General features: G+C 40.8%; 1 protein-coding gene across 1 annotated transcript in view; it reads left to right on the top strand.

Annotated features, from left to right (window-relative positions):
- Positions 1 to 12,481, top strand: part of Abca13 (ATP binding cassette subfamily A member 13) — a 367,979-nt gene extending 355,498 nt beyond the window's left edge. The window contains exons 59-61 of the mRNA XM_045135973.1: positions 8,691 to 8,796; positions 10,131 to 10,268; positions 10,809 to 12,481. Coding sequence (XP_044991908.1) covers positions 8,691 to 8,796; positions 10,131 to 10,268; positions 10,809 to 10,901 — 337 coding nt within the window. The 3' untranslated portion in view covers positions 10,902 to 12,481. The remainder of the gene's footprint in view (positions 1 to 8,690; positions 8,797 to 10,130; positions 10,269 to 10,808) is intronic.
- The last annotated feature ends 980 nt before the right edge of the window (positions 12,482 to 13,461 follow it).

Here is a 13,461-nt window from a genome sequence, read left to right as displayed (position 1 = left end):
CATTGCATGCTTCTGTCACTGTGCGTCTGGCTTATGTGGGACCTGGAGATTTGAGCATGAGTTCTTAGGCTTCACAGGCAAGTGCTTTAACCTCTAAGCCATCTTTCTAGCCTCTGAACAATTTTTTTTTAGTTTTTTTTTTAAATTTTTTAAATTTATTTATTTGAGAGCGACAGATACAGAGAGAAAGACAGATAGAGGGAGAGAGAGAGAATGGGCGCACCAGGGCTTCCAGCCTCTGCAAACGAACTCCAGATGCGTGCGCCCCCTTGTGCATCTGGCTAACGTGGGACCTGGGGAACCGAGCCTCGAACCGGGGTCCTTAGGCTTCACAGGCAAGCGCTTAACCGCTAAGCCATCTCTCCAGCCCGCCTCTGAACAATTTTTATGTGCATATGTATGTATTATCATTGAGGAAATGTCTGTTCAGATACCCTGACCATTTTTATCATGTGTTGTCTTTTTGTTAATGAGTTGAAAGCCTCAGTGAGTTTTAGAAAAATGTAAGTAGATCAAATAAAATATGAAAATATATTTAAACATGTTTATGTGTATAAAACTATGTAGGATGGGGTTTCTTCATGTAAAGTCAGTAGTCAAGCTGTCTCTTTCATGTCTGATTATTGCACCTTGAGTCTCCCCTTATTCTTATTGGTTAATGAATCTAAATATTGAACAGTTCTTTGATTCTTTCCATAGCCTATTCATTCAATAAGATATTCAAATTCCTATTACCAGTTACTCTTATATTCTTCTTGTTGTTTAATCTTTTTATAATATTTGTTATTACTGTTTCCCTCATCCCTGCCCCCATCCCATTGGGGATGCTCCTCAGTGGGGTTGCAGGTATTCCCCATGGAGTTGTAATTTATGTGTTGTGAGGGCAGAAGTCAGTTATTTGAGGGGGCAGGGAACGCCTCTGGGCATGATGTCTCAACCTGTGGCTCTTACATCTCCGCCTTCTCTTCCACAAAATTCCCTGAGCTGGGGTAGGTGAGGTTTAAGGCTACTTCAGTGATGGGCTCTTAGGAGTCTGGATCTCTGCCTTGGTAGGTGTTGTGTATCACCAGGGTCTGTCTTGTACACCCTGCTGCTGATTATCAGGAACAGCATGGAAGCAGCGCTCTTGCTTGTCTCCCCAGTTCCTCTTTGGATTGCGCTGTGGCTAGGCTGAAAAGCAAGAGGTGGTTTATCTCCTCTGGTCTTGCTACCTTCTGAAAAAGAAGAACAGATTTCCATGCTGTGTGCACTCTCTGGGACAGGGTATCTGGGAATTTCTATTTTTATATTCCTGATCTAATTAATTCCAGCTCCATTCTTTATTATTTCCTCCCTTCTCTTTGAATTAAAATTAGTTTTGTTTATTTACTAGCCTCTTAAAGTATAAGTTTAGGTTATTGTTGTGATATTTTATCTTCTAATATTAAAGTATCACTACTATAAACATCCCTGCTAGCACTGCTTCATCTGTGTCCATAGCATTTGTTTATATTTCTGTACTCCTCAAACTACTTGTGATTGCATCTGCCTACTCATTCGACTTGCTCACAGCTGTCGAGAGTCACTGAATGTGCCCTGATTACTCTGTCATCTTCAACAATGCTGTAGGCACAAGTTACTTTAAAGATTAACATCATCAAATCCATGCTCCTTCAGAAGCTGGTTCCTGAAATCCGTTTTTCAGATTACAGTGTTTCTGATTCTAGTTGTCCAGCAGGTTATCTCTGATAAGCTAGATGGCTTACAGCTACCCTATTTTTCACATCAATGTAAAGATTCTTAGCCACATTTACTCCTTTGCAGAGCACCCTTGTGCTTGAACTTCTTTACACGTATTTGAAATGAAGCCCGCTCCACTGGGAAGAGTTTAGAATATATCTGTTTTATGGCTTGCCTCTCCTCTGAGGCGAAGCACCTGAAGACCTTATCACACTTCTCTGTGTGACACTCCTCCTCCAGGGTCATGTGCTCCTTAAAGAGATGAAGGTTATAGATTCTGCTTTTCTCTGCTTGCTTCTCCTGGAGTACAATCCTCACATCAGGCAGGTGTGAAGACAGAGAGAGACTCCAGCATTCTCAGCTATGCCCAATAGCAACATGGGTTCATCACACATAGAAGGGGTCAGGCTAAGAAATGCTGTCACCCTCCCACTGCTCAGAATACATCCTGCCACTTCTCTTGCTGGCTCAGGTCTGGGAGGGAAGGTGGTGAGTGATTTCTGGGTTCTTAGTGTAGGTTGCAGTTTTTCTTTCTCTGAGCTGAGAGCTGGGAAGGAGATAGGCGGCCATATTCCAAATGCTGTGGAATGTTGTTTAGTTTCACAGTTTAAGACGTTTTGAAATACCACTTTTTCCTCTTGCTGTAATATAAATAACATTGTATAAGTATGCAGAGTACCTCCATCAAGTACATGGAGGCCACAGTCCTCTGCAGCGTCCGTCTGTGCCCAGGTGTCTCCGTCCACGCGGAGGCCAGTCCTCTGCAGCATCCATCTCTGCCCAGGTGCTTCGCTCTGCTGAGCCCTCTGGCTGTATGGAGGCCACAGTCCTCTGCAGTGTGCTGGCTGTGAAAGCTGCTCATCACTGATGGTCCACTCCTCCTCAGGTCTTACCCACTGAGTGCCTCTCCACTGGCCCCGCTCATCAGTTAAGAAAGTAGACTGCCAGGGCTTCTTCCATGGGGTGTGCCCTTTCATGACTCTCACAGGCTCAGAGAAAAAAAGCATGGGAAGGCAGTGATGGCTTTTAGTGCTGTTGCTTCTCAAAGAGACTTGGTGTGAGAACAGCTTTGTTGCTGCTACTGAACTCTGATGTAAACAGACGTGCTGCAACATTCCAACGCCTTGTCTCCTTTGGGATGATGTCGTCCAGAATGGACAGACCCTCAGACCACAGCAACGCTGCTGTCTTTGTGGCGCTGGGGCTAGATCATAAGGCTTCGCATGTGTTAGCTACTGTGCCATGGACCTATACCTTGGCCAAAATTTGTCTTTTGAGTCAAAGTGGGCCTGGCCTCCTGTGCTTAATAATGGTGATTCTGTTGGTCTTTTCTGTTGGCAGTTTTGACTTATGCTCTGAAATTTGGGTCTATGCTTGATGGAATCATTTAAGAAACTCACTGTTTTGGTTTGGATCTGGAATGTCTGCCATAGGTTTCCACTTTTAGCCCTACCTCCCAAACTGGTGGTGCTAGTTTGGGAGGCTGTGGGACCTTTAGGGAGTAGAACCTAGCTGTCAGAAGCAGCTGGCCCCGATTCTGGCTGCCATCGGGTCGTGGTCTACTGTGATGTGAACAACTGGCACCACATGCTTCTGCCACACGAGTTACTGTGCCAGGCCTTCTCTACCGTGATGGGCTGGGATCTCCTGAAACCGTGAATTACAGAACGTAAACCTTTCCTCCTTTACAGTGCGTGTGTTGGGTATTGTAAAGGCGGCAGTACAAAGGTGACTGATTCGGTCTTCTGGGTGCTGAGGACTTCACGGAGAGGGCAGCAGTGGGGCTAGAGCTATTCACTGGGAAGCTTCGCCATCCGCCACACCACCCTGTCTTTAACCAGGCTTATTGAGGTTCTTGGCAAAGGTGTTTCTCTTCCAGGAAGAATGCTGTTTAGGCTGCCAGACATTGTTTTTTTTTTTTTTTAAATTTTTTTTTGTTCATTGTTATTTATTTATTTGAGAGTGACAGAGAGAGAAAGAGGCAGAGAGAGAGAGAGAGGGAGAAAATGGGCACTCCAGGGCTTCCAGCCACTGCAAACGAACTCCAGATGCATGCGCCCCCTTGTGTATCTAACTAACGTGGGTCCTGGGGAATGGAGCCTTGAACCGGGGTCCTTAGGCTTCACAGGCAAGCGCTTAACCGCTAAGCCATCTCTCCAGCCCCACGCATTGTTTTTGATTTAATATTACTTATTTGTCAGAAACTCTTTTATGTTAATACCTTGGATCTATAACCTTTACAAACATCCTTATTTGCATATGCAATGTTTATATTGTTTTCCAGGCTCAACGAAACAACAAAGGCACTTAAGATGAAAAGATGTGCTTGTGGAGTGAGCTCTGTCTCTGCAGGCAGTAAGCTGAGTGATAGTAAAACGGTATTCTGATCCCTTGTGCTTCAGAATTTTGCATCTTATAAAGAGGAAATGCCATCTGCTAGAAGCAGCACACAGGTGGTTGAGAAGAGCAAATGGAACATATTGTGTAACTGTGATTACATAAAGAGTGAACTATGCTAGCCGTTAGATGATAGCCTGCTGCAAGCTGGAGTTTTGGATTCAACTTATAGATATTAGAATTGTACCTGCTCATTGTCCCACCACAGGGCCTGACTGCTTCAATAATAGCCCCGCAGTGATTACCGACAACGCCACTGACAAGGGCCTTCAGTGGAATTGGGGTGGGGTAGAGGGATGTAAGAGCACAACTCAATGGGAATATGACCAAGCTGTAACCTGGTCACACATTAAAGTTCTCAATATAAATTAAAAAAAAATAAAATTTTGTGTCTCCCTCCATCATCCTCTCCAGTTGTGGAGCTCAGCCAGCTCCTCAGCATTGAGCAGGCTTTGTTCGGTGCTTGTTCTGCAGACACAGGCAGCGGCATCTAAATCCTGAAGACTAAAGGGTAGCAGGTGCTTGACGCCTCACTGAGGATAGACGCAAGCACAGACATCTCTGTTCTCTCTCCTGGGCTCCCATTCTTTCTAGCAGAGCAACTTAAAAACAGACATAAGGATGAGGACATTTCTAACACAAAGACACTGGTCACATATCAGGTGCTCAAATACATATTTGTTTCCCAACTCAAAACTTAGCTCTCCTTCCTCAGAGCCACTTTTCCCTCCTACTTTCCACACACCATGGAACAAGAGATAAGCAATTACAGTTCAGTTATTGAGAGCAAGTTACTGAAATTTAGCTGATTGAACAAATAGCAGTCCATCACCCGGATGTGGGTGTAGTGAGATAGGGCGATGGTGAGTCAGATCGCCATGGACAACTATATGCAAGACACAGGCCTGACAGGAGCTCATGTGAGAGCTGAGGAGAGTAGTTGCCCTCTGCTCTCGGGGCCAGCATTTGGCTGAGGAAAAGCCAGCTTAAAGGATGCATCATGTTCATGTATTTACTGGGAAGAAGCTATCAGTGGATTTGTGACCGTATGCACATAGGCTTGTGTAGATTCCTTAAGAAGCACGTGACGGAAATATGATTGTATATTGCTGTAGTCAGCTCTACGTTGCTGGGATGAATATCCAAATTAGGCACAGGTCAAGGAAGCAAGGGATTTACTTTAAGCTTATAGACCTAGGGGAAGTTCCAGTAAATGGTGGCAGAAGCTGGCTCCCATTTTTAAGTCCAAGCAGAGAGACACCAAACAGCCAGCACCACCAGCAAGCACAGCCCGAGCTCACAACCTCTGTGCACACCATCGTGCTGGAATTGAGATCCATCCCCAGTGACACAACGCCCTTGCCCCAGTAGCAGGAGACTGTCTGCCAGGGGCTGAAGCTGCAAATTCAATTTTATTTATTTATTTATTTATTTTTATTATTATTATTTTTTTGTTTGTTTTTTTGAGGTAGGGTCTCACTCTGGCTCAGTCTGACCTGGAATTCACTACGTAGTCTCAGGGTGGCTTCGAATTCATGGTGATCCTCCTACCTCTGCCTCCCGAGTGCTGGGATTAAAGGCGTGCGCCACCACACCTGGCTCAATTTTATTTTAAATATTTATTTGACAGAAAGAGAGAAAGAGAGAGAGAGAGAGAGAGAGAGAGAGAGAGAGAACGAATGGTTGTAGCAGGGCCTCCAGCAACTGTCAATGAACTCCAGATGTGTGAGCCCCCTTATGCATCTGGCTAACGTGGGTCCTAGGGAGCCGAACCCGGGTCCTTTGGCTTTGCAGGCAAACGCTTTAACCATTAAGCCATCTCTCCAGCCCTGCAAACTCAATTATATATATATATATAGCACCTGAGTCTTTGGGGGATGTATGTATGTATGTGTGTGTGTGTGTGTGTGTATAACACATTTTGCAATATGTATTATTTAATTCAAAGATTAACTTATATGAATCGAAGTTTTCTACATGTAACTTTTGGAAAGAATGTGATGACCAGATTCTCAACAAAAAATTTGAAAATCAGAAGCTGCAAAATATTTATTGATTTGATACATTGGTGTGTTTCTCTTTACTTTCTTTTTAAGAAACTATCTATTTTTTTAATTATAATAGTGGCATTTTCTCCTTGATTTAGAATTCAGAAGTGGCAAAGAAATGACCAAGAATCATATTATGATTCCTCTTGTTCCAATTACATTCTAGCATTTCATTTGAGTCTTTTATAAGTATATCTTTTCATAATTAATATTCTTCTTAGTCTATAATTTTCTATTTTACATTTAATATACTAAGAATTTATTTGTTAAAATTCACTTTTAAAATTTATTTTTATAAGAGCAGGGCATACTTAGTATGTAAACAGCACATGTTGATACCATTATGTCCCTCCTCCCTGCCCCTTTTCTGAAGAGGCCCTCCTCACTGGGGATGCTGGTCAACTCTGTGGGAATTGTGGGTCATGCTTTGTGAGGGCAGCAGTCAGTTATGGGGGAAAGGCAATGTGTCTGTGCATAATGTCACAACTTGTGGCTCTAACAATCTTTCCGCCCCCTCTTTTGCAAAATTCCCTGAGCCATGTTGGGTGCATTTTAAGTCTACTTCAGTGATAGGCTCTTAGGAGACTGTGGATCTCTGGTTTGGTAGGTGGTAGGTGTTGAGTGTCCTCAATGTCTATCTCCTTTACCCTTGTGTTATGGTTAAAATTCTTTAAATTTTTTTTGTTTTATTTTTATTTATTTATTTAAGAGTGACAGAAAGAGAGAGAGAGAGAGAGAGAGAGAGAGAGAGAGAGAGAGAGAGAGAGCACGCACTAGGGCCTCCAGCCACTGCAAACAAACTCCAGACGCGTGCACTCCCTTGTGCATCTGGCTAACATGAGTCCTGGGGAATTGAGCCTTGAACCTGGGTCTTTAGGTTTCATAGGCAAGTGCTTAACTACTGAGCCATCTCTTCAGCCCCCTTTTTAAAATTTTTTGATTTTAAAATTCTCAATAAGGGTGTATTTAATGGTTGAGGTGGAAATAAATGTGTTTGTTATTAAATCTGTGATTTTGATTTGGGGAGAAGGTATATTTATAAGTAGAATCTTAAGCCTGGGATTATAAAAGTTCATGGGCTTTTGGTGTATCTTGACAACTTATTTTACAGAATTGTTATTTCAGCTGTATTCCAACTCTTTTGGGCTTATTGGCCTTTGTTTGATATATAGTATGCTTCTGTGTTTCTCATGTTTCTATTTGAGAATTTCTTGCATATATTATAATTAACATAAATTTATTTATTTATTTATTTTGTTTTTCTTGAGGTAGGGTTTTACTCTAGCCCAGGCTTATCTGGAGTTCACTATGTAGTCTCATGGTAGCCTTGAATTCATGGCGATCCTCCTACCTCTGCCTTCCAAGTGCTGGGATTAAAGGTGTGCACCACCATGCCCAGCTCTAATATAAAATTTTCTGTTGCAGAAGTTGTAGGCAGGAGACAGGGTAATAGAACCTTTGTGTGGACAACTCTGATGATACTCTCACGTCTCAAATATGTTCATGCTATCGTAGGCCGTCTGTCTTCACTACAGGAGAACATGCAAGCATAAATGCATTATGATCAGCTTTGCTTATGGAAATGTTACTTAAGCTTGTTGCATCATTTCCCAGTGACGCTTTATAAGTAAATGGTGACTCTTAGACTTTGGGTATACCATTCATTCATCCTTTAAGATATTTACTATTAGTACTAGGCACTACATTATGTATTAGCGTTTGATACCATGTTCTATATTGGAAATAGATATGCTACTGAGAAACAATGACACAAATCTCATTAATCATGGTGTATTTGCTTATTACTAATCAGAACATTTTCAGGATGATATAATGTTTCCAATACTATTCTAGGCATGTGGGATGGAGTAGTAGAAGATGACAAAGTTTTTTGGAAACACTATACATTCGTAAGGATCACTATTATAATTACTTTGGTCTGACTATAACTTGCTGTTGCTTGTACAGTACTGAAATGATCTCCAGGGCTCTGCAAGGATAGGAAGAATGTTTCTGAGGAAGAAGGCTTACTTTACTTTCAGTACTGCCCACTGAGGCTGTCTGGAAGTACAGCTGGGAAAATTCTTTTACTTAACAGTCAAAACAATATATAAATTTCTTATGTATTCTCTTTCATCTTCTAGCCGCATTTTAATCATTGCAGACCTTGAAGGAATGGAGCCAGCAAGATGTTTACCAGTTCTCCAGCCCATTTCTGATTTCTCTAAGTCAGCACTTTGCTTCCACAATTTGCATTTTCACCTTTGCTCTTTTATTGACTAGGTGTTGATTTCTGGATTTGCTGATTTTCCTTAAGTTAAACCAGTGTCTGGCTCGATGTAAGTGAGTGACAACTACACATCTGATCTCCTGCTAACTTCTCCATGTTATCAACTGGAGACTCCAAATATCCTGATAATTTAGAGTCATTACTTAGTCTGTCTGTGCAAATGAACCTAGAATATACCTACCTTACATTAATGTATAACATACATGGTAGTACCCACATTTTTATTTAATTTTCAGATTTGGTGATGGTTATACCATCAAAGTTTGGCTCCATAAGGAAGCAAATGGACCTGATACTATTTCGGACTTCCTGAAGCTCCACTTCCCAGGAATCCGGTTTAAGGTATGTCATGTGACTTTTCCTGGGGACACATGAGCAAAATTGCTATTCACTCCAGACAGAATCCTGAGACAGACCAAACAAATGATTCTACGTAAGTCTAGCTTAGTGAACTAATGAGCTTATTGGGGTTCCTTACAGGATCATGGGTGATCCACAGGCAGTCATGTCACTGAAATTCTAACGTAGCATGCGTGACAGTTCACAGAAGCTGCATCCTGGGAGCTCCCTACTCAACTTTTGGGAAGTTACGCTGGAGTGTCTCCCTTCTCCAGCAATTGTTTATTGATTTTATAACCTTGGGGAGGATCTTTCTATTTGAACTTTGTATTTTTTTAAGTCTGTAAGTCTCCTCCCTCCAGGAAGGAATGTTTTAATTTGGAGGAAATAGCTATGCAAAAAGGTATAAATATACTTGTCATTTTCTTGTCATACTTTTTATTGTCAAATATGCCACTGGCTGCCTGTTTGCCTCATTGTGAGTCGGTTTCATGCCTCCCTATCACAACTCTCACGGTGGTAACACTGATTGCACACTGGACTGCATGCACTTCTTATCAGTAGGCACAGTTGCATTGCACAACTCATATTGTTTAGGCTGAAAGACTGCAAGAAATCATTTTGCCCATCCATGTCATGTAGGATTTATAAGCTTGTACAAATGTTCAGGATCATGACCCTCTTCACACCTGATGTGACCAAATATGGCCCCTGGTACAGCAGGGTCTTCAACACATGGGATCTTGCAGACACATAGAATCTCTGACTCCTCTCCTGCCGCCCTCTGAATTTGCTAATGCTTATCGATCTCAACAAGTAATTTGTGCTTGACACTGTCACTCATGTGCCCATACTCCTCTAGTGGCTGTCCTTGTCTCCACTGATACACATGACCACATGCAGAGTGATTACATTTCTTACCAGGAGTTGCCCAGCTCACAGAGAAGCGTCCTCTGAAAGACAAGAATTCCATGCCCTTTGTGAAGCTCAGGGCACCTCCAGATATGTCCTCCAGGCCATGCTCACTTCCTGTTTCTGAAACACCTTCTGTCTCTTTAAGTTCCTCCCTACGCTTATGGCAATGTGGGGACAGATGAGGCACAGAGCATCAGTTCAACCTGGCAATTGCCATTTATCAAATATGCCTCAGGCATCAGTAAGCATTCATTGGATATTCACAAGATAATTCTATATTAACCTACATCATTGGTACTCATGTGTGGTCAGAAAAAAAAAAATAAAACAACTTAGCTGCATTTATTTGGTGATTCCATTTAGCATGATTTAATTTGTTCAATGATTTTCAGTTGTGATGCTTTATATGGTTTGGCTTTCAGGGACAGCATCTTAATTCCCTGGAGTATCATGTGCCAAAACATTGGGAATGCCTAGCTGACTTGTTTGGCATTCTAGAGAACAACAAGAGCCTCCTGAGGATTGAGCATTATTCCATTAGCCAGACCACTCTGGAACAGGTACAGTATCTCGAAGGGCACAGAGGGCACTGCTCTGGTATGCTAATCCAGTAGTTTCTTAAATTAGCCAGATTACTTCTTCTGCTTGCTGGTTTTTTATTTTCTCAAAGTAATGTTCCTCAGTTTTACAAAATTCTAATAAGTACTCTAACCACTTGGGCTGTTGGTTCATCGTGCATCCCATTCAGGAGAACTTCAGATTTTTCATAGTTACACTGGACATTCCCTGAGTCAAGTCATGCCTGCTAACAGTCCTCACCTTATTTGCTTCCAAGGACTAATGGGATTTGCAGTAATTGGATGCTAGCTAACTCTGGGGGCAGGAAAAGTCACAGAAATGTACCTCATCAACACTGCACTTGAAGCATCGAGGCTTTCCAGGTGGTTTGTTGGTCATTAATCCCAAAGTTGAATCCTCGGTGGATTGATAGATATTAATAAAGGGATGAGGTCATGAGTGCATATGTCTGTCTGTGACAGTTGAGAGCCAAAGGTGGACTGTTCTTGAGAGTTAGTGACTATCCTTTTTATTTCTTGCAGGTGTTTATTAATTTCACTACTGAGCAGCAAACTTCATATGCTCCTCTTGACCCATCCACGGGCCATCATCACCCACATCACATACCCATTTAGTGACTGGAGGAGCAAGTTTGTCTTCTGTGACAGTTAATATCAAGCACCAAACACACACAGCTGAGGAGTTGGAACATATGCTCCAGAAAGTGACTGTATATTCACTCTTTCATTTTATATTTGGAATAACCAGCAAATGGATGATCATTCCTTCTATAGACTCTTAGAGTTTCTCTGGTACTTTCTGCTCACAGAGCTAAATGGGCTTTCTTCTCTGTGGGAAAGGCAGGAATGAATGTGCAAAGTCCAAACTGGTATGTTCAGGAGCCAAAATGGCCATTTTTCATGACACAGACTAAATATTTCATTTTTCTCTTAAGAAAATCAAGGCCCCAAATTATTTGTGCAAGAAAGTATATCAAAGACTGTTTTCTGTTTTTGTCACCTTTCTAGATATGCTTCATGCTTTTAAATAAAACCTTAGTGATATAAATGCATACTTGGCCTAAAACTGAATGACTATATATGACATGACATGAAGCAGTGCCATGATGCATGCAATATGTACACTCAAAAAACAAGAATCAAACCATTAGCCAAATGAAAGACCTTGAATATTTGCTCTTGATCATTTATATCAGTCCTGCTAGAATCTCACAGAATAATTTTATTATGGGTATCCATCAAGAAAGAAAACTGGATTGTTTTCTTAATTTGAATGAATAATTACTTGTTGGTTTCCACAGTGTGGTGGTTCCACTGTCCAGCCCCCACTTCAGAGAAAGTGACCCTCAAACCCATGGGCTGGCACCAAGAACTGTGGATTTCAACATACGTAATCCAGTGTCACAGTCAGTGGCCTAAGTAATTGTCTAGATTTACCTTCTAATGATGTGTGTGATGTTTGCACAGTGTATAGTAACAACACTAATTTTAAATATGTTTCACAAATTTCTAAGAAGTATCATTCTCAGAATTTTCCTCAAAAACATGGCTTCCTAAAGGACTATAGAAGTAATAATCTACATCTCACAGTTATTAAGATTATATGTTAATAAAATCAATGTATTTGCTGTTAAAAATTAAAATTAAAAATTAAAGTAATAATCTACATCTCACAGTTAATAAGATTATATGTTAGTAAAATCAGTGTGTTTGCTGTTAAAAAATAGTTTCCAGTCAGGCTTTTCTGAGCATTTTTAAGAGAATCCTCCAATTTTCAATAAAATGCCACGTTAATTTCATTATGAGATTTGCCCTTTTCCAAATTAGCATCTAGTAATAATAGCTCATTATAGAGAAAAACAATTGTGACATTTCTATCCAAAGATTTCATTAAATCTGTATTTACTGCATATAATTTTATATCAGAAATACTTTTAAATAATAGGAATTAGAATTGTGGACAGCTTTGATGTCAGTTGTTTTGATTAAGATGTATCACATGAATTATGCTGTCCTTAAATATGTTACAATTTAGAATTTTATAATTTTTTTCCCACCACTTCTGATGTAGTATAATTGTGAACATAAAGGACATACTCTTTTTCTGTTGTTGAATCAATGAATATCAATTCATGTAACTTGAATATACTTATATACTGCAGTGAATAAATGAAGTATGCCATAATTGAACCTGGTTCTTGAGAAGTACTTGTGTTTTTTTCCAAAATTTATTTTCTTGCATCTCTATTTGTGTCTTTGGGGATCCAATTTAATTTAGGTAAGGAGGAAATGGAACAAGTCCAGATCTTTTTAAGTTTGAAAGGTTAAAATTTAATTGAGTTTTGCTCTGCTGTGTTCTCCTCTTAGGGGTTCTTTTCTGGTCTTTGAGCCACTGTATTCTTGAAGTTTATGCTTCAAGTATGCCTTTGAACAATGTACAGGAAGAAAGACCAGCTCACCATGCTAAAGTACCACATCCCAAAAGACCGGACACAAAGGTCAAATCTTATGCAAATGTTGGAAATGCCACTGCATTGAAAAGTCATGCAGATATTTTATGCCTTTGGAGTTAAACATTTGTCTTAAGACTTTTGAGCTGCATATAACTGAGGCTTTTAAACAAACTACCTTTTGAGATCATTCTGAGGAGTACTTTATAAGACAGAGATAACAATGGTAATTCCAGTAATTCAACACTTACTTTAACTTTACTTAAACCTGATGTAATGAAGTCTCTATCCAAAATTAGGTTTGTAAGTTTTAGAAGAGTTAAGACTAAGCTTGCTTTGCTTGTGTGTGTGTGTTCATGTAGATGGCATGCATGTCATGACACATTTAGAAGTCAGTACAACTTAGGTCCTTCCCTTCTACCTTGTTTGAGGCATTCTGCCCTACAATGCTGCATTTGCTAGGCCAGCTGGCTTGTGAGCTTCTGGGCAAGTCTGTCTGTACCTCCTTTCTTGCCACAGGTGTGCTGGGATTACAGATGCTCAGGCCACAGCAACCAGCTCCAAGTGGGTTCTGGGATCTGAACTCAGATTCTCACACTTGCATGGCAAATGCCTTATGCACTGAGTCATCTCTCAACACCTAGATTTGTTGACAGAGTATTAAAGTTAAAAATAGTTCAACATGACTATTTCATAGCCTGTTACAAAGCATGCATATCATGCCC

This window comes from Jaculus jaculus, chromosome 16 (genome assembly GCF_020740685.1).
Source record: "Jaculus jaculus isolate mJacJac1 chromosome 16, mJacJac1.mat.Y.cur, whole genome shotgun sequence".
NCBI lineage: Eukaryota > Metazoa > Chordata > Mammalia > Rodentia > Dipodidae > Jaculus > Jaculus jaculus.
This window is presented reverse-complemented; position numbering and strand designations above follow the sequence as displayed.